General features: G+C 41.9%; 3 protein-coding genes across 7 annotated transcripts; all 3 read right to left on the bottom strand.

Moving 5' to 3' along the window:
• On the bottom strand, nt 208-10886 carry LOC8059145. Of its 3 annotated transcripts, XM_021457968.1 has the most exons (11): nt 6559-6762; nt 6387-6527; nt 5673-5739; nt 5476-5562; nt 4892-4981; nt 4678-4764; nt 4448-4564; nt 1827-3878; nt 1506-1652; nt 851-1284; nt 208-748 (listed from the first exon to the last, which is right to left on the bottom strand). In XM_021457968.1, the coding sequence occupies exons 3-11, from the start codon at nt 5688-5690 to the stop codon at nt 610-612; spliced, it is 3171 nt and encodes a 1056-aa protein (XP_021313643.1). In that variant the 5' UTR covers nt 5691-5739; nt 6387-6527; nt 6559-6762; the 3' UTR covers nt 208-609. The 3 variants fall into 3 exon arrangements, with proteins under 3 accessions (XP_021313643.1, XP_002456212.1, XP_021313644.1); XM_002456167.2 differs by lacking the exons at nt 6387-6527; nt 6559-6762 and adding an exon at nt 10496-10886; XM_021457969.1 differs by lacking the exons at nt 6387-6527; nt 6559-6762 and adding an exon at nt 6114-6354.
• Nucleotides 12111-15301, bottom strand: LOC8059144 (bidirectional sugar transporter SWEET2b). The gene is made up of 6 exons (XM_002456166.2): nt 15015-15301; nt 14856-14892; nt 14521-14746; nt 14248-14406; nt 14010-14129; nt 12111-12537 (listed from the first exon to the last, which is right to left on the bottom strand). The coding sequence occupies exons 1-6, from the start codon at nt 15058-15060 to the stop codon at nt 12430-12432; spliced, it is 696 nt and encodes a 231-aa protein (XP_002456211.1). The 5' UTR covers nt 15061-15301; the 3' UTR covers nt 12111-12429.
• Nucleotides 16484-20386, bottom strand: LOC8059143. Of its 3 annotated transcripts, none has more exons than XR_002451072.1 (5): nt 20068-20386; nt 19223-19791; nt 19037-19138; nt 17024-17092; nt 16484-16950 (listed from the first exon to the last, which is right to left on the bottom strand). XR_002451072.1 is itself a non-coding variant. In XM_002456165.2 (4 exons), exons 1-3 carry the CDS (start codon nt 20252-20254, stop codon nt 19043-19045), a joined length of 852 nt encoding a protein of 283 aa, XP_002456210.1. In that variant the 5' UTR covers nt 20255-20383; the 3' UTR covers nt 16484-16950; nt 19037-19042. The 3 variants fall into 3 exon arrangements, 1 of the variants encoding a protein (XP_002456210.1); XR_002451073.1 differs by having other exon boundaries at nt 17024-17089; XM_002456165.2 differs by lacking the exon at nt 17024-17092 and having other exon boundaries at nt 20068-20383.

Genomic DNA, 21950 nt, shown 5'->3' with positions numbered 1-21950 from the left:
AAACCTTCGTTGGTGTATGTTGTGGTCTGCCCATCTGAATCTGAGTCCATGCACATCACGATTCAGAACATCCACAAATATACAAATATATGGCTTGCCTTTCGCCTTTCTTAACCGTAACTCCTTTTTTTGACTTTCTTAACCTTAACTTCATGTAAATTGAAACAACTATTTGTAACAGTCAATGACAACTTCATTCAAAAATTATTTTTTTCAGATAATTAAAGCATTTTAAATCTAATATCTGAACCAAAGATGTCATAACACCAACAACCGGTCAGTCGTAATTCAAAAGACTAATTGCCTAGAGCAAATCAGGTGAACGCTCAACATAATTGGCTTTGGACATGAATACCTTTGTCAGTAGGGGGTTTCAACAGGGTAAAAAGGACAAAAGAGAGCAATAGTAATCTACAATTTACAAGAAAATAATGAACAAAACAATAGTAGGTCCTATGTTACCCTATTTCACGTGATAAAGCTCCTACATGATACCCTCCTCCAAGCAAATCTCCTGAGCAGAGAGCAGAGTTTCCTGTCAAAATTCTATTTTGCAGTGTCTCATCATGTAACGCATCCTCGATGACCAGTGTGGACCTGATTTGGAGGTCATGAATGATGTTCTTCCTCGTGGGAAGATGTTGTGTTTCCATGTGGTGCATGAGTTGGATGGCTGTATTTCTTGAAGACCCGCTCTTGGTTTTCCCTCCACCATTCTTCAGCCTGATTCTCTGCAAATCTCCTCTTGCTGTCCGAACAGACAAGTTTCAGTCTATAGTGAAAGTTAAGGTAAAACCATAGTAATTTCAAGTTTAGAAATTTTTACTCCATTGAAAGGGAGAAATGGTACCTAAATCGGACCCTCTTGAATACTTTGGTACCATCCTTCAGCTGGATAAGTGTCACGTATACGCCAGGTTCAAACTGCTCAATTAACTGCACCTCTCCATGGGTACCATGCTTTGGGGCAAAATCACCATGGGCCTTTGCACTATTTTCCATGAAACGATGGGATGGGGACTCACTTGTGATGGAAATGGCTGAGCCACTAGCAGAACTGCCATCTTGAGACATTGTCAGGTAACCTACACCTCCTGACTTATGAGTGACCAAATCATATCTTCCACTTCCACCACTGGACAGGTGAAGATGATCACGTTCCATTGGATTCATGAGTTCTGATGGGTGACCTGATTGTTCCCTCAAGAGAGACTGTGTCTTCATTTGCAAAGCTTTCATGCTATCGGCAGCATCGACGGGCAGTTTATCCACAATACCCTTGAGCTGCAAAAGAGTGGTAGATTAATGTGTGTACACGAGCCACATAAACCCATTGATAGATCAAATCATCAAACCAGAATGACATTTTAAATTCATATCAACTTACTAAAAAAAGAATTTCATGAATGGATACTAGCTTTCAGGTTAAACCCTATCATGTAAATTCATAATATCAAGGATATGAAACACAAGCTTTCAGAAGTGCATGCAAGTCTTTACAGTACCTCATGATCAAGAAATTTGACAAACTCTACTGCAGCATTACGTTTTGAGGATTCTTCAGTGGCCATAGAAGCAACTGACTTAGCTTTTTTATCTGATTTCTGAAGTTGCTCGTGTTGTGCTTCGCACTTTTGTTTCAAATCCTCAACCTGTTGAAAAGATAATACTTCAACAAAGCAGCTAACCATAATGAATTATATATGAAGTATAATACAGTGGCTTGTGTACTTTTTTGTCAAAATATCAACCTGTTGAAAACATAATACTTTGACAAAGCAGCTAAACATGACAAATTAGAAAGTACAATACAACATTGTACTTGCCTGAGATTGCAATCTCAGAAGTTCTTGATTCAGCAAGTCATTTGACTTCTGCAAGTGATCAACATCAACTTTACAGCTCTGCGGAATAGCAGAAGCGGGAGGTGATTTTGCTTTCTTTGTGTATGCAGATGGAGGTGCCACAGAAAATGACGGTATTGCAGGCGAGATAGCTACCGATGGTGACATTCCCATAGGTTGAAGCCCACCAAATTGGGCAGCAAAACCAAGATCTTTGAACTGTAGTAGAGCTGAAGCCTGAGATGCCTTCATAATCGAATCTGCAGATTTCATATCATTCTTAGCTACTTTTACCTCCATATACTTGACTGGCTCCGCTGATGGTGTTGCCACAAGCCTAGGAGGCCTTATTTCTGGTTTCTCTCTACTATCAATAGAGCGACGAGTAGCAGCATTTCTTCTGTTAGCATTGCTGGTGGTGGTATCTGCATTCTTCAATTTTAGGAAACATGAATCACATACACGATGCGGTTTGCCAGGAGTTGGTGCCAGAGCAGCCTTGAGCACTTTTCTTGAACTGCAAGCATGGCAGTGTACTAGCCCACAGTTGTAGCAATTATGTCTCTTTCTCGTGAAACCAAATGCCTGCCTACAACCTGTGCAAACAGACTGATCTGCTCCTGACACCCATTTATGTATGCAAATACATGTAGTGAAGTTTGAACCGCATGATATACTTTTGACATGCCGATCTTTAAGTGCTTCGACAATAGTTGGTGCCTTTTTGTCATTGAGATCACCATGACCAAGTCTTCCATTGGCACCCATTCCCCATGTGTAGACTTCGCTTCTTGATGTCAGAACTGCAACATGGGCCGCTCCACATGAGATCTCTTCAACCAACTCGTGAGCTAGTTTATCTTTGACCAAGCAAGGTTGTTTACCATCAGATTTTGGATTTCCGAGCTGACCATTGTCAGAACTACCCATGGTATACACATGACCAGATGTAGCAAGGGCAACAGTCATGTTTTGTCCACAGGCCAGCTGATGAAAATTGTGCTCAAGAAGAGCTTGAACACAAGTAGGAATCAACCTAGCTTCTTTGTCCCCTTGGCCTAAACGATTCTTATCTCCATCACCCCAGGTATACAGCTTCTTAGACACCATATTCATGCCTGTCTGAACAGTGGCCTCCACAATTGCTGCAGAATGCCAGACTCCGCATGCAACTTTGATAGTTCTAAATCCATTCAAGGCTTCCACTTCTTTTGGATACGCGGAGCTTTCACGATTTCCATGCCCAAGAGCACCAAATGTTCCATCACCAAATGTGTAGAGTCTTCCAGTTGACGTGATCAGAGCTGAATGCCATGAGCCACATGCAACAAATAGTACCTGAAGTCCCTCTAAGGGCCCTGAGACACGTTTTGGAAGCCAATGGCTAGCCCCAGTGTCGTATCCAAGCAATCCAGCATGGTAAGAACCATCCCCCCAATTGAACAGATCACCAGAAGCAGATATAGCACAAGTATGGAACTCTCCACATGAAATAAAATCAACAATGGTCACGGATATTGACTCGACAAGCTTGGGACGACTAATATCTGTATCAGTTCCATGACCAAGGCGCCCACCAAGTTCCTCACCCCATGTAAACACCTCCCCTTGCCTAGTAGTGAGGGCAATATGCCTTGAACCACATACTATCTGATTAACATCTAAGACAACATCTGATTCTAAAGGTTTGGGGATCAAAACGTCTACTTTTGAGCATGACGATGTTGTGTGTCCATCTGATGGGGCCGCATCAGTCCAAACTTCACCCCATACATAAACATCACCAAGGGATTCTATGTCATCTGTTCCAGAACCCTGACTAGAAGAGCTAGGGGCGGCACTGGAAATACTAAGTCGAGTACTATCTGCACCACTAGTTCTTATCATATTTGCACGATCAGATCCAGCATCTGATCTTCTGAAACTAAAAGAACTGCCTCCGCAATAACCTGCTGTGTTAAAACTACGTGAAATACTTGAAGCAATATCTACTGTTGAATCATATGAGTGACTATCTTGATAATATGATGCATCCTGGAAAGCAAAACCACAAATTAGATCACAATATACTGCATTTCATAAATCAAATAAAGATAAATACAAATTTCAAGCTCATAAGAAGTAAGAACAGGGCTGGGATGGATAGCTACAGGCAGGGGCAAATGCACCCCCTCAAAAATTGTAAAAACAGTGATTAGGTCCAAAATTTCACCATATATGCACCCCCCACGGAAGATTTCTATGCACCCACAAGCTAAGTGCACCTCCCTCTAATTTGCTCTAGCTTCGCCACTGGCTACAGGGTTGAAACGTCAAAGTATGGATGCTCATTCTTCACAGGAAAATTCAAGGCACAAACATAGAGCTGACTATCTATCTCAAACTTTAAGCTTCATGCAAGTATGTATTTTGTTTCAGTAAAAATAATCTCCAATTGTAACTAGGGGAAATCAAACACTACAATAATATTAAGTGCATGCATAATGATGTATAAAAAGCAATCCTACCGTTCTTAACATATTCTCATTTTGCATCAGAACATCAAATTGACATAGAAAAAAAACCACACGCCCGGAAAAGGAGGTTTAGGAACACAAACTCACATCAGAAAATGATACTCTATCCTTGTGCTCGTCAACTGAAGAATTTCTATGGCACGAATTTATTAACCCCTCGAGTGCTGAAAACCAAACTTCAACTTCAACTTGATCCTTGCAAACCTATATAGAAAGAAAGAAATCAACGCTATAACTGTCATCATTATATTATTCTATCATCGCTTTAATCTATTTAGTATTGGTTAATGGTTAGAAGCTCACAAATTTATCTTTACCAGATCAAGGGAACGTTGACCGTTCTTGTATATGAGTGAAAATGATAGATAGTCCTTCTCAGGGCGTAAAAACCTCCTAAAAACAGCCTAATCAAGAGATAAACATGTAAGAACATTGGACATGGTAGAACTTAGACTTAAATTTCCTCCCAAAGGAAAATGTTAGCTAAACTGCAATATCGCGTCTATTTAACTCAGATAATAGTAAACTTACAGTTCTTTGTCCAGGTATGACTTTAGAGACAGAGGATAGTCTGAGAAACTTTTCCTTTTTGTGAGAATACCAAATTAATGTCGTTTCGTCCTGTAACAAGGAGTGTGAAGCAAACAGTATCAAACACACCATCCCCATGTCAGGCAATTCGCATATATGCATATTACTCAGCATATATATTCCCACAAATATACTGGTAATCAGATTTTGGACATACAAATTTCATAAAGTGAATGCCAAATATATTGGTAATCAGATATACAAATTTCATAAAGTGAATGCCAATGTCTGCATGTGAAGATTATTCCTATCCATCCATATTGCAAAAGGTGTGTACATTGAACAAAAGGCACATATTAAGCACTTTACTCCTCCATTGACAGCCTATATAGACTTTGGCATCTATACGAAATTACTAATATAGGCACATCTTTGCTTTTAGCTATTAGTTTCCTTCTTTTGTTATTTTCCTTTCACCATGTTTCACTTCAGAGCTTCTCACGTAATTCTGTTTGAGAATAAGCTATATTCCACAAGTCGAACAAAATCATTTCAAGATCGAAGGAACGAGTCTATGAACTTACACCAGAAAGTCTGAAAGAACGGATCTTGGGTTTTCCTTTCCGGCTATACTTGATAAGCTTGCTACCTTTCTTTAGAGTAATAAGGGCCTTCAGAAAATGAAACACAAATGTGGTATCATAAAAGTCTTGCCACATGTATGATTGATAAGAAAGTGAAACAAAATGTCATATATTAGTAGTCAATGTTATAGCCTTACATTTTCATCCGGTGTCATCTAAACAGCTACAAGTCAACATCCTACTGTCAGCTCTTTTCATCCACAACTGCAAACACAAGAAATAAAAAGGAAATAATGAAGCTTTTGATATGACATTATTAATACATCATAGGAACGTATTTTTTTTCATTTTTCAGAAATAGAAGTTGACGACAAATCATTTGGCAATAACAGAAAAAGGCAAATTGTAACAAAAGGTGGAAGAAAAGGTGCCATGATGAAACAAGGTTGCAATTCCCGAAACATAGGATTAATTCACATGATTCCCACCAAATTTTTGTCCTGACAATCTACCGGTTTGCACATATATACCATGAGCCCGATATGTTATTTTAACAATCAGCCACTTATGGCAGTACTGATGAAATAGGAGCATGTTTGCAACAGGAATACCAGACAGAAGGCAACACATGTACGTACAGCATGCTAACAATAAATACTTTCTTTACAGTTGGTTTGTCAAGCTTCTAGACGATTACAATTGGTATGTCTGGGAATGTAAATTAACTGTCAGTTAAGAGAAATTTTACAGTGCTAAAAAAAATAACAGCCATTCATCCAGCAAGATCTAATGGTAAAAAAAAAGTAGGAAAAAACAACTGAAAAACTTAAGTATTGGACCAGAACCATAAATTATATTAGTGGACCAGGAACTAGTTACAAATTTATTTTAAAGGGCATAAATGTACTTACATGGTTTATCTAATTCCACCGAAACCAAACAACACTCGACCTACGGGATTCACTGGCGATGGAATCGTTGCCTTCTCGGCTGCGGCGGCGGCCGTCAATCCCCCTCCGCAGCCACACCGACCCTGGGTAGTGCATCGGCCTCTCGCGGTTGCCTCCCATGCCTGCCAGCGACCTCGCTCAGGTGGGCGCCGCCAACTCTGGGCATGTGGTGTGGGCGCAATAGACTGCGGGCGGGCAGGCAGGCGCCAGCGACGAGGGCAGCAGGCGCCCACCGACGAGCTCCGGGAAGGCAAGCAATCGCGACCTTTACCGAGCAGGCAAGCGGCGGCGGCGATTGGGCAAAAGCGCGAGGGGGCATATGGCGTGTTTTGAAGAAAACAACTAACTACTATTTTATTTTGTTAGGCCAGAGTCAATGGGTTTCATCAGGATCATGTATATTTATTAGAGCGTCATGTCAGTAAACTGTACTTTTTGTATGAAACGAAGAGGAGAGAAAAGGAAGTAGTTTCACCATGGTGAAACTCCGCGGGCGTTGTTTCCCATGCTGTGAAACGGGATGAAATCCCCACTGAGGGCTAAATCGTTTCACCATCTTGCATGTGATCCAATCATTTTGCAGTAATTAAATGCTTTGCCCAACCTAGAAAACGTCAAGGTGAAACTCATACATTGTGGAGGTTGTTTTATTATTCGTTTCATTGATGCCCTGTCAGCGGATTTGTTTTAGAAACAGTGCATTGAAACAGGCCCGCCTTATTAGATGGCCGAAGTCAAAATACTAAAATACCCTAAGTATAATTAATTAGTAATTATTTATTTGCATCATCAACAGCGGAGAATAATTACGTAGAGAGGAACCATCTTTTCCTCCCAAGCACGGTAACAAAGCTCGTCAGTTAAGTATGAAAGTTTGAGTTCAATTATTTATGTTCAATACTTCAGTGGCACTGGAATGCAAATTGATAGTCACTTATATATATATATATATATATATATATATATATATAGTTTGAGTCCACTTATATATTTATATTGAATCGAATTCGCAATGGACATCAAGTATGCTGGACTATATGCAATAGCATCATTGCATGAAGAAAATCATCATAGCCATACGATATTTTACTAAATTGCAAGAAAAATAATTTGATTGTCCATGAAACAACACGGGTATGTCACTCCTAGTTGGCGAAAGTGCCTCTACCTGAGCTGGTTAGAGCAGCTGCAGCATATAAGTTTTCTAGAAATTGCTAAGCAAGACACGTCAATAGGTAGTGTTATCGATAAATTTGCTCCAACGTATGAACTCATAGTCTAAACAAAAAAGAGACCCAATCTATAAAGTCCGGATAACTTTTTCTAAAGAAATAAATAAGATGAATATAAAAAATAATATTTTATTTGTAGCATTAAGAGCTCAAACAAAGCACCCAGTCAAGGTGGTGCTTCCTAACATCCTATGGCTAGGCCTAGACGAAAAACTTGTAATCACTAGCTTATTCGACTCACTTATTAGTGGCTCCGCTCGAGCTCAGCTTGTTCCAATTTTTAAATGGGCCGAGCCAACACTTTAGCTGCTCAATCTAGCTCGCGAGCTAAAAGGAGCCATGGTAAATCAGACGACAACAACTTAAATCAGCCATATATATCAATATCGTGGTGCATTAGCTAATATGATAAAATCCTAACCCCCAACTCCAATGCTCCCACCCCTAGGACCTAGCCTTCCCTCATCCGCCATTCTATGCAGGCGTAGCCGTAAATGTATGCATGCTTGGATGTTCCACTCTTGAGCCGCCACACGCAGCACACGCATAAGTCGCTAGGTGCCTACTACTCGCTACTCCCTCCGTCCCAAAATAAGTGTCGTTTACGCTTTCCGAAAAATAACTTTAACTAAATATATAGTAAAAAATATTAATATTTATAGTACATAATTAGTATCATTGAAAAGATCTTTAAGTCTAGTTTTTTAACAAATTTATTTAGAGATATAAATATTGCACACATTTTCTACAAATTGAGTCAAAGTTGTGACACGAAAACCCAAAACGACACTCTTTTTGGGACGGAGGAAGTAGAGCCATGCAATCGTAGCTTTGCTTACTCCTTTGCAAGCCAAACACACAGCAACAAGCATTAGCTTTTGTTTTCTTTTCTTAATTTCCCCAAAACTAGCATCAAATTATCTTATCTTCTTATTTATTTTGCTTTTTCCAAACTTTGTCTTTTGCTAGATGAATAATCTCAATAGAAAGAAAAAAAATTAAGTTAGCGTGCGAGCCAAACGAGCCAGCTTAAGCTGCCAAGCGAGCCAAGCCAAGTTGAGCTTCTAGCTCGTTAGTATAACAAACCGAGCCGAGCCATAACAAACCAAGCTACAACAAGTCGAGCTGGATCGATACCCAACCCTACCTATGACACCCCACACCGATGTTGCTCTTGAGTAGCACTCCGCAGATTCTATAGTCAACATTTTGTGTGAACAAATTTATAGGCTAGAGTTAAAAAAAATCACCTCGTATATTCTATAGCAAAGCATAGGTATAATCATTCTTACATAGGCTACATGGGTCGTACCGCTATGTTTTATTAGCACAGTGGTTTGGCGGTTTCCGAACCTGTATAAGAAGGTCTTTTTATTGATGCAACACTCGAGGGTTGTCATGCCCCTAGAGGTTTAGGAAAGAAATAAAATAAATTGATTCTGTTAGAATGTTACTTCAGGATCAAGTAAATTATCTCTCTGAAAGAGAGAACCTAGTATTTATTGTAAGCAAGCAAGAGGAAATGCTAAGATAGTTCACGAGGAAGGGCGGCCATCTGAGGTCTTTCTCTGCTAATTCATCTATCCGTAGCATTTTCATAACAATTTCCTTGGATATTAAATTTTTCAGCATGCTAACTGTAGCAAAAGGTGGACATGTGATTTTTTTGCCATTCCACAACTTCTTGGCTACTGAATTTGAGCCTGATTGGTTGGCTACTAAAATTTGTCATGCCCAAAATTTGGCAAGAAAAGTTATCAAAACTTGAACGAAAATATTTTGCATAGATTTTTTTTCTCGAATACGCAAGAGGATTGTGTATCATTATATTAGAAGAAAAAGGAGGTTCGAACAATACAATGCAAAACGAGTTCACCTGCCGTAGCAAGAATCGAAAGAAAACACGGCAGACTGAAACCATCCTCGGTGGATAGCGAAGCTACCCCCCCCCCCCCCCCCCCGAGCCAAGCACTCCTAAGTTTTTTGCGCCCGCGCTGATCCACTGTTCGGCGTCTACTTTGATCACAGCCAGTAGTTCGAGTACGGTGAGCGCGGTCGCCCGAAAGCAACGCGCATTCCGCTCCTTCCAGATATGCCAAGAGACGAGGACGAACAGTGAGTCTGCGCCCTTCCTCGCCGGCCCATGCCACAGGGCCCGGATGCGCCTCCACCATGCAATGACTGTCTGCTACACCGGTGGTGACTATTTGCCAGACTTGAAAGGATGAGGAACCATATCTCTCTGGTGAAAAGGCAGGTCGTCAGTATGTGATCAATGGACTTATTCGCCTGGTCGCACAAGAAACACTCAGGTTGTGCTTGCAGCCCGTGTCTCGCCCGACGATCATTGGTCCAGATTTTGCATAGATTTGGCATGTCAATTGTGAGATATTGGCAAATTTTGGTACCAAACCAAATGGCTGTCAAAATCTTGACTTGCCTAAGTTTTGACAACCAAATTTCGGCCACTAACCAATCAGACCCTTCATATTTTTTTCACAGGATCTAACAAAGCACGCCAGTCCATGAATTCTTAAATACACAATTTAGACATCAGTAGAACAACACAACTCAACCCTATCATCATCACTAGCTCTTACATGCAAATGGGCATATGCATGCAGCTGACCCAAGCACATATACAAGATTAATTCCAATATTTGATTGGGTCACATGATCCCCACGTTCGAGCCAACGATGAACATACATATTCGGCATGCATTGGTGACTAATAAAACAAGCAGATTCGCATATCCAACCCTGTGGTCGATAAATGAACGCCTTGAAGATTCAACCAGGGCAATGACGGATCAAATAAACCAATCGATTAGGCCATACCTCTCTTAGAAGGTCAGAAGATCTTGCGTCCGGCGGCCGTGAGAAGAGAGGCGAGTCTCTGCTTTCTCTTCCCTGATGGAGGCGAGAATGGCGGCTTGTTAGGCGGACGGACGTGGGAGCCCAAGGGAGAAAACGCAGAGACAAGGGCCGGCTATACAAGGCCGAGCGTTTTGTGGGGACAATTGTTGATTATCTGTTGCGGTGTTTCTTCTTCCTCCTATCCTAGTTTCTCCACGCATGGAGCTCTTCCTCACCTCTAACCTTCACCAACGCATGGTGCGCCAGCGGCTCAGCACATTTCGCTTGTCTCTCACAATCAACAAAGTAGGAGTAGTAGATAAAAATAGATGGGCACAAGTAGACAAACGTTTGAAAGAGACTCTTTTCTCTTGGATTGTTTTTTATATATTATATATATAAATAGAAGCCACAATATTACGGGAGAATGTCTTACCAAATTAATTTGTTAAAGTAAAATATTGATTATTTTGCCGTGCGAATTTGTGACCAAATCTCCATAATACGAATCTAGAACCAAGGATATGGCTACATCACGAAACACAGTTTCTTTGCCCCTAAGGGCACATGTCCTCACAATATGAACCACATAATTTGTGTCCAGTAGGAAAGAGACCATTTTCAATTGTCTCTCTCCTGTTGGGCACGAATCTCAGAGCAAATCTTATAGTTCACATTATAAGGGCGTGTGTCCTTAGAGGCAAATTTTACTTTACCGTCCGCTTCAAGAGTGACACAGCCATCACCTTTAATTTGACCCTCTTGCGCAGCCGCAGGCCCCTATCCTCAATAACGTTCATAAACCAAGAGATCCATGTGGCCGAGACGTAGTAGCTTAACTTGGTGTGATTGGATCCGCCGCAAAATATACATTAGTCACAAGCATATGTGTTTATTAATCACCGAAACCCCAAAACCAAAATTAGGGCCTAGACGTGTTTCAGTGTGCCAGGATCTAGACTGCCTGATGGAGGAATGCCTTCCCAGTGAAGAAGCTACTTCGTAGGGAGGTTCCTAGAGTTGTTCTCAGTTTGAAACACATTGATCCAGAGTGAGAAATAGGTATTCATCAGTGGGGACTTAGGCTCGTGATGGCTTAAGGGAGCATAACTAAGTCTTAGTGAATTTTTGGGGTTCCAACATGGATTAAAGCAACTACTTGATACCATGAGAAAAATTCAATTGCCTCTTCATCTTTTAAATTCTTGCATTTTCATTTTTGTTCTAACTTTGTGCTCTTTTTTGGTTGCAAGAATCTTGGTTGCCAGCTAGATTTCAATCTCCATATGCTAATGTGCTTTTAGTCATATGTCATTCCGCAATTAAGGACTATATTTTAGTGAACATGACTAAGGACTTGACTTAGTGTGTTGCCATAAGGACAAGTTTTATTGTAATCTTTTTAGTACTAGGTTTTAACCATGTTTGAAGTAAGTAGAATTAGTTGTATAGGCTAAGATTTACCACTTAAATTTTTTTAGAGGTCGATTCAACCCCTCTTGTCCATTCGGTCCTTTCACATAGATCAGCCAGTGTCTGATGTAGACTCCGGTGGTTGTCGAGTGCAAGTAGAAGTGTCACAAAATAATATACAAGATGCTAAAAATAACTAACGGCCATCTTGAAAAAGGGAGGGAACATAAAACTCTTCTCCCCTTTTCCAAGAATACTGTAGATACCATTCTTCCAAGAAAAAATGTTATTGAAGAACAGCTATCGCTAGATATGTTATGAAGAGAAACAATGGGACACAAGCCCACAACGTTTACGTCACATTGGCGCTAGGACAAAACAACGCATAGACGTAGTTGATTAATCCGTTCCAAAACATCGTCTCAATCGCCCCTCTCCCAAAACTCCAGGATGACAGAATACAAACCACGACACAGACAATTGGCTGATCAACTCAGTTATGATCAGGCAAGCAATGCTGCAGATGAGCCGCTGTTTTTCCATCTCCGGCTATAGTACGCGTATAGCACCAGCTGCATTGCTCCCAGGACAACTCCAAGCCCATTCGGGAACTGAAAACAACACATACATTGTTAATCCTCGGCACAAGCACCATTTTCATCAATTAAGTTCACAAGGATATATATACACACACAAACACACACTACTCAACACGCCACCTACAAGCCGGTGAAAAAACCACAACCCTAAAAAACCTTCCGCGACCATAGATCCTTGGATCTCCGCTTACTTGCTAGAGTCATTACCTCGTAACCGTAAATGATCTCTAGGTATCCACCAACTCTCTAGAGTCACCACAATCATAGAATTCTATGAAGCAACATAACCGGCCATGGAGTACCATTATTGGAACCACACCCCAACTGGTGCTCCTAAATGGTCCCAGGGTGGCTCGGATGTCTTCATGGATCGGAGGTGGCGGATCCATGGTGGATCCCAGCAATGACGTCTTCTTCTTCCGACAATAGTACCCCCTTCGGAAATGATAATCGTATTTGACCAGAGGAAAAGTCATACAAAGTTGATTCTGACCCTTAGTTTCTCTTTTCTTTTCTTTTTTGGTGAATGGCTCTTAGCTTCTCTTATAATATGTAGTCAATTACTAAAAAAATCAATATCATCTTAGGAGAATTTTGAACACAAATATATTGATGCAAGTTGTATGCTCTAAATTTGCATTTAACTGGACTAATTTGTTGGTCAAAATTTGGCTATTTCTCTAATTAAATACCACTTATTATTAGCTTCTTACACCTCCACAACAGTCCTATGGCAAGGCAGGGTGATGCCAACAACCACCTCTCAGATCCATGGTGCGTCGACCCCAGTGGCGAATCTAGCTGAAAACATCGTTGGGGTCATGAAGGTCAACTTCACTATGTGACATAAATTTTTGTAAGTCCAAACAGTAATTTATAAACGAATTTATAGATTTCGTCGAGGTTGGCGGACCCCGATGAACCCCCCCTAGATTCGCCCCTGGTCGACCCAAATCCATATAGATTGTTGTGGATCGAATCTCATCCTGGTGGCCAGAAATTGGTGACCGTGATCGTCCTCCCTCTGAACAACCGGCTGGATGCAGAGTTTGGTGCAGACAATGATCTACGTATGATGATGTGAGAACTACCGTGGAAGTAGTATACCACTGGGGTTTTCATTTTATCAATCTTGATTGTGAGAAGTTTGTGAATTTTCTTGCTCATGGGTCCAAATTATGTGTGAAGTGTGTAACAATTAAAATAAAAAATTATTAGTTCCTACATGTTACTATTGAATAATTCAGTGAGCTACCATTTGTTATACAGTTTGTACCGCCAATTTCTCCTCACTCTGTGATATTTTAATTTAGCTCTTGTTATTCTCATTCAGTTGTTTGTACTTTGTACTACCATCACAGAAGAGTTGTACAGTTTGGACACAATTTCTCTACTCTGCCGGCCGGAGAGGTACGCGTTGAATAGCTAGCGTTGTCATTTATATGAAACAGTAAATTTGGATGGGAATGGGATGGAGTGCTCACATATATGAAGAAATCACGCAGCAGAAGACCGTACATTGCGAAGGATGCGCTCATCAGGAACGTAGAGAGGGACAGGTAGAAGGGCATGAACTCCACGCACTCGGTGCGGATCACCAAACCCTGAACAGCCACGACGAAGCACTCAAAAACCAATGATCACAATTCACACACACAGATTCAGCATGGGAGAAGGAGAAATCGACCAAGAAAGAAGTATAGCTTGGAACAGCATCCATACCATGACAGCCAGCGGGGAAGCAAACATGGAGACCAGAGACGCCATGCTGACGCTGCCAACGAACAGCTGCCGCACCGGCTGGTCGAACAAGGCGATGCTCGCGTGCGCAATGAGCGCGAACGCGAAGACCACTAGCACCAGAAGCCCCGTGATCCTCAGCTGTCGAGGGAGGGAATGGTACGGTGTCAGTCAGACACGGCGGCAAGACCGCAAGAGGCAGCTGGTTAAAATAAAAGTCCAGGACGGGGAAAGCAAGGCAATTGAATTACCGACCCGAGTGGTCCTGCTGTCGGCGTAGAAGATGAAGAGGGAGATGTAGGCGAGCTGGAAGAGCGCGCCGGTGCCGTTGACGGTGGCGACGAGGGCCCTGCCGCCGCCGCCGGAGACCCATGGGAGGCCGTACCAGAGGCAGATGCAGCAGTTGAGCAGGGACAGCAGGTAGGGGAGCCCGTCGAACTGCTCCGTCGACTTGGCCTTGAGGACCCTCTTGAACGTCGGCCTGGCATGGCATGACACGCAGGAGGAGAAGAACAGCGACGCGACGCATTCGTGAGCATGGAGTTCATCAACAGAAAGAAATGATCGGTGTGCTGGACAGTATAGCTTACACCGGCGACAGGAAGAGGGCGAGGGCGAAGACGTTGCCTGCAATGGCGACCAATTAGCAAATTGGAAGAAAATCACTCAGCTACGACCCAGTCTCCATGGCAGTTCACAAGTTTGGAATCCTGAGAGGCGTAGGAGAAGGAGAAGGAGAAGGAGATTACCAGCAAGGCCAGCGGCGAAGCAGGAGAGATCGTACAGGGAGCTCATGATTTGCACTTGCACCACGCTTGGTCCTCTGTTTTTCGTTTCGCAGCCTCTACTCCACCTCTAGTCCTTCACTCCTTCCTCGTGCTAAAAATCTGGGGCTCTTATAAAAAGTCTGAAGCTAGCCAGCAGCACGGGTCACCGAATTGTCGGATTTGAGCCCCTGAAAACGTGGCCCCGGCTGCTGGTCTGGTCCTGCGAATATCCCTCTTTCTCCTTGTGGTGAGGCTTTAAACTTCAAGTATCTCTGCCTCTGTCCGCGAACCCACAAATATATATATGTTGCGAATCTCAACAAGAAAATCCCCTGCATCATTAGGGGTTGTTTCATGTTACCGCATGGGCATGGCCACGTGTATTTTTGCTTGTCTGACTGATGACTGAACGGCTAGCAAAAGCGCTGACTGATGACTGAACGGCTAGCAAAAGCGCAACGTGTGCAGAACAGAATTTCTCCGGCAAAGGCGGCAACGACAAAATTCACGTGAATTAACCACTTTTATCTGCAAAAAAAAAAGGAAAAGAAAATGCGCTGCCAGCTGTCTTTTTATATACAGTAGTACAGTAGATCGGTAGTATAGATTCTTTATTCGCCAACGTTGAAACCAGTTGAACATGTGGTGAAGGGAAATCGGGCAGGTCGCTTTACGACCTTGGCCATAAGCCCGTAATGGCTGTGTGGCCACCGCTCGCCCCCCTCCGGCTCCGTCCATCCCCGTAGTCGTCAGATGCCTTGCCCGGCCACAAACGCTTGGCGAAAACGAAGGGCTAAGCGGGTCAGGCGCGCTATTATGGCGTGGAGCCGCGTCGTCGGCTCCTTAAAACGACACGGAGGGAAAAAGATCTGTGGGGCAAATGCGTTTGGTCTTTTCCTTTCCGCCGACTGGACAAGCATTTTCCTAGTCAGCCATTAATGATTTAAATGTTTTCTCAGTCCAGTCAGCAATCTTACTGTTCCGTTTCCTGCGTGACCGCTCAGTCCTAGAACTGTTCAGCGGTTCATTCTTCCTGTTCCATTTCCTCGTGATCGCTCAGTCCTAGAACTGTTCCTCGGTTCAATTTAGTTCCCGAACTGATAAAAGATACTTCTTTCTCTATACTAAATTACAAGACGTTTTGGTAATTCTAGATTTATAGATGCATAATAAAAGTTATAAATCTAGAAAAAAAAAGCTATAAAACTATAAAAATCAAAACGATTTACATAATTTAAAATGAGGAGGTAGGACTTAGTTTATAGCAGCACTTTGCATCACCATACTTGGACAATTAGAAAGCCAAACCTTCTTAACCCGCTACCTACTCCTCATGAAATCATTTTTTTACCAGGCATTTTGCTCGTCCCATGTTTTTTTGCGACAACCATAGTACCATACTCTGCCAAAGGTTAGGTTCGATAAACTATGGCTATGAACCAAACACAGAATTCAGTCAAACTATGACCAAAGTGGCTGACACTCAGCAATCTCGGATTGTAGCTATTTCAAAGAACCATCTCAAATTGTTCGAACAAATATACTCCTTACAAGTCACAACCATGAGAGAAAGGGGCATAGCAGACGATGCCCCAGAAAAAATAAGTATAAAGGCAGAAACAGCAAAATTTCTTTACGGTCGACCCACTTCAACTCTTATGCTACAAGGACAGCAGTACCTAGACGACACTAGACAAAGGGGGCTAGGTGTTGGGGATGCTAAGGAAATTAAGAATATTAACCACGACCCCGTGTAACTTTGCACAGATGCAGAGACACAGGGAGGAAGAAAGTAGAGACATCAGCTCGATGTTATCCCAAATCCTTCTGCTTCATCATTCATGTGACTATTCAAACAGAGTCTAGTTACAACTGCTTATCAGCTTTGAACTGAACTTCTTGACTTCAAATTCCAACCCTGTTAAAAAAAAGAGAATATTAGATGTGATGCTTAAGTACTACTAGTAGTATCAATTAACTGCCAAACATACGTTTCATCTCATCCTCAGAAGCCAGGAAAACAATTGTCTATTTCTGAACAGCGGTATCCAGCAGAGCTGCTACAAACATAGCAAGTGTAGCAAATCATATTTATCGGGACTGGCTGTAATCATTTTCACCAAGTTGTTGATATGCACATTGATATATATAGAACACAACATAGACAAATACATATACTCATACAGGCATCAAGGGAAATCGACCAAGTACTCTTGTTATGACTGATAAGTACCGCAATTGCAGTTCAGTCCACATGTAGCAAGCAGGTGCCATCATATTAAAGAAAGCTAGTCTGGCAGGTAATTGTTTAAGATTGTTTAGTTCCGTTCTGTATGTCTGAATGTTGGTTTGGGTATTTGTGCTTGGCCCTTTTCTTCTATTTACAAAGATGCATTATGCTGCCAAGTAGAAGAGAATCAATAGATCATCTCCAGTTATTTGGGGATTCACATCTGTTTTAACAAAATTAACAAAAATAGACAAGTCAAAGAAACATACAGAACTTGGGAGGTCATTTTTCATGTCCATAATATGACTGCCCTTCATATTAAAGAAAGCTAGTCTGGCAGGTAATTGTTTAAGATTGTTTAGTTTCGTTCTGTATGTCTGAATGTTGGTTTGGGCATTTGTGCTTGGCCCCTTTCTTCTATTTACAAAGATACACATTATGCTGCCAAGTAGAAGAGAATCAATAGATCATCTCCAGTTATTTGAGGATTCACAAGTCTGTTTTAACTCAATTAACAAAAATAACTTGGGAAGTCAATTTTCATGTCCATAATATGACTGCCCTCTAGTAGGGTGCAAATTCCGTGCGATGTTTTCATGTGCATGACATGGGCACCGAGTTTCAAATAAATGGTGCGACTTGAGCAAGTTTCAGGTATTACACCACAATGTATAAACTATCTTATACGGGCAGTTTATCAGCATTGGGAAAACAACGTTAATAAAAGGAAATCATGCTAAGCCAATAGAAGCTTTTCATATTACTCAGAGATGCTTTTTAACAAAAACTGAGATACCAAAACATCCATCTCTCAAGATATGATACATCCATTCATCATATAGACAATCATGCTAAGCCAATAAAAATATTGTTTTCACATTTTTAAGAAAATGGAACCAATGGTAGGACACTCAGAATCAATAGCAGACAATGTTACTCCCTTAAAATGTCAGAAAAAATCCACAAATAAATCCATAGTCTCAAAGGAATTATTAAATAGATTAAAAAAACACGGAACTTGAATATATAAAATGGTGATTATCTAACTGTGTCCCCCTAACCTGTGCAATCAGCCTTTTTATTTTCACTTGCACTCTTCAGCTACATGAAGTAGCACAATAGTTGAATTAAAAAATTTGTTTGGTAAATTCTCTGGACTTTCACTGCTTATAACTGGATAAAGTATATTCTACATTCAAAACTCAGCAAATGAAGTGAAGTGAACTTCATAAGCTATATGGGCAGACATTTAACAGCTAAGGGCCACTAAGGCTTATTAAATAAAAGCAGAAGCTAAGGGAATAATTTTAGCTGCTACCTTCACCAATGACATTTAACAGTAATGATAAGAATATCACAAGCCATTTATTAAACCATGTGTGAGAGGTACAAAAGTGCATCTCATGGCCCAAAGGTTCACCCTGAAAAAAGCATTTGCTCAGTACCCACAGAAACACCATCGCTTTGCAATTTTATAGGTTCCTTAGATGTAAAATGCAGGTTAAATTATATTTATAACTTATACACTGACATTGAACAGCGCTCGCAATGATCTCACCAATAAAGTTATGCACGATGAACTCAGATATGCACCTCATATCATATTCCAAAGGCTTAACCAGTAAAACTCGTGACCCTATTTCCCCAACACCAATTTCTTTGACACTAATTACAGTGTGCTTAGAAATACGAAAAAAAAGAATTATGCCACTCAAAATCAACAGTATTATAAAAAAACGCAATCATGAGATATAGAAGTATAGAACCATCTCACCTTCATCTATCTCCCTGAACCAGTAAATGCATCAAAAAGGCCGCAGCAATTCCAGCATGTTGCCCGCTGCACTGAAGCTGCCACTGCAGGTCCACGCGCCACCTGCAGCAAATAGAAACCACCCAATCAGAAATCACAGCTTAAAGTGTGGGAGATGAATAGAACTAAACCATATACACCATTTACCTCTGTAGTATGCACATCAACATCCTCCTGCGATCGCGACACTTCAGCAGAGTCCTTGACCACCACATTGCCACTATTCGTCTCTGGTTCCTTCAGCACAACATGAGCACCGGCGTCCTTCACCTCTGATTCATGTACCTCAGGAGCTACAGGCGTTTCCTCGACCACCACCACTTCATCAACCTTCGGCTCAGATTCAAGCACGGGATGCACCTTGGCCACCTCCTTCTTCACCTCTGAAGCCTCCACCTCCGGTGCATCAGCCACTGGCTCCTGCACCACGGATTCCTCGGCCACCAACACATCCTTCACCTCTGGTTCCTGTGCCACCGCAGCGTGCACCTCCACCTCTGCCTCATCCACCTTGCCCTCACGTTCCTGCCCAGCGGTTTCCGGCGGAAACGCGTCCACCATGACCTCCCCAGACCCGGCGACGTCCGCCTCGACGGCGCGCTCCACGGACACCTCGGCCGCGGTGGCCTTCCTCTCCTCCTCGTCCGGCTCCGACGCGGCGGCCCGGGGGGTCACCATCTCCTCGGAGCTCTCCATGGAGTCCTCGCTCGCATCCACTGGGCCAACCCACACACACAAGCACAGCATCAGAAACCACACGCATCCATCATACATATAGCGCAAGGAAGGGAGCAAGGAAAGCGCGAACAGCCCGTAAAGCGGCGGCCGGTGGCCGGTGGGAACATGGTGGCGTGGCGGGGAAACCCGCGGCGACAGCGAATGCCACCCTCGCCGCACGCGAAAAGGTGATTCCCGCCCCGCTGGTGCCGAAAGCGGCGCGCGGATCTGCTCCGGCTTAAAGAGGGTGGAGGAGGGTTAGGTGCCATTCGTACCGCGAGAAACTTTGGGTGGGATCCGCAGGTGGTGCTCGCCGTCGCGGCCGCTCGAGGCGTTGTTGTTGTCATCGCTGCCGTTACCGTTGCCGTTGCTGGCGTTGTTGGTGTTGCCGCCATCGTCGGGGTGGCCCTGCTGCTGCTGCTGCTTCTTGAGCTTGGCGCGCTTCTTGGCGCCCTTCGGCATGGCGGAGAGGGATTTCGATTCGAAGGGAGGCGGCGCGGAGAGGAAGAGGAGCGAGGGGCAAGCGATGGGAGGGGGAAGGGACGGCGAGGAATTGTGAATCCGATTTTGTTTTTAGCCGGAGGGAGGGGGGGTCAATTTCGTTAGGTTTACCCAGACTCCTATCTTCCCAAGGCAAGGATTAGCATTTTTACCTGGAACAAGAGTTATAGTTTCGTTTTATCATCTCGTTTATATTTATTTATTTATTTATGTTTTCTATTTTTTATAAAAAATAAGAGCTATAATTTATTTTGTGACGTCTAAAATATAACCAAATATGGACAATAATATGACAATGTATACTTAAGCTTTGTATCAAACTAAAATAAGGTCCCGATAGATTTTTTTTTTCTCACATTGCTAAGCATAAAAATATTTGCTCGTAGACATAATTTAGGATCTAGTTTCACGATTTGATTTTTGGACTGTCAACTAAATCCGGTGACATACGAGTTTTGGTTTTATCAAAACTATATTAATAATAATAACTTGCAGGTGGGAATATTTATTTCACGATCAAAGGTATGGAGTTCAATGCTAAATGTGAATGTGAATCCGATTTATATTTTTCACATTCACATTTAGTTGAACGCGGAAATAACAGAAATGGAACACATCTAGTTGAGCTTGATGAATAAAGAAAACGTAACTGAACCTAATGACCTGAGAAAAAAAATCGAAAAAGACCTCGAAACATGAAAAGAAATCGAAAAAAATTCATGGACGATAGTGACTTGGCTTTCGTTCCTCCTGTCGTGATGAGTAAAGAGAATGTAACTGAACATAACTAACTGAAACTGGAAAAAGAAGAAATCGAAAAAGACATCAAAATAGGAAAAGAAGTTGAAAAAAAAAAAGTTGCACGGCCGACAAGGACTCAGCTCTCGTTCGTTCCCGTCCTTTCGTTCGTGATGGATAGACAAAAAGGACCATGAGTAAAATTAGTTTTAGTAGCCAAAACATGATGTTTTTTTTATTTAAATCAATCTTTCTATTGAAACCGGTGAGCTCTTGACCATAGTTGTGTTATGTTTTTGGGTGGTGAGTTGTGCCGTTGTGCGAACGTTATGAGAGACGCATAGCAGGGTGTCGTCCAGCTTGTGATGAAACAAGAAAGTACATGCTGGAATTCACTCGAAGTGAACAAGCTAAGGCCTTGTTTAGCCTTGTTTAGTTCAAAAAAAATTTGCAAAATTTTTTAGATTCTCCGTCACATCGAATTTTTAGACGCATGCATGGAGTATTAAATATAGATGAAAATAAAAACTAATTACACAGTTTGGTCGAAATTGACGAGACGAATCTTTTGATTCTAATTAGTTCATGATTGGACAATATTTATCAAATACAAACAAAAGTGCTGCAATGTCGATTTTGCAAAAAAATTTAGATTCTTCGTCACATCGAATCTTTAGACGCATACATGGAGTATTAAATATAGACGAAAATAAAAACTAATTGTACAGTTTGGTCGAAATTTACGAGACGAATCTTTTAAGCCTAGTTAGCCCATGATTGGACAATATTTGTCAATTACAAACGAAAGTGCTGCAGTATCGATTTCCTAAATTTTTTAGAATTAAACAAGGCCTAATGTAACTACAACGAAGGACTTGTTTAGTTTACCTAAAAACCAAAACATTTTCAAAATTTCTCG

Source organism: Sorghum bicolor, chromosome 3, assembly GCF_000003195.3.
Source record: "Sorghum bicolor cultivar BTx623 chromosome 3, Sorghum_bicolor_NCBIv3, whole genome shotgun sequence".
Taxonomy (NCBI): domain Eukaryota; kingdom Viridiplantae; phylum Streptophyta; class Magnoliopsida; order Poales; family Poaceae; genus Sorghum; species Sorghum bicolor.
The sequence above is the reverse complement of the archived record's forward strand: the minus strand, read 5'-3'. Positions and strand labels throughout refer to the sequence as shown.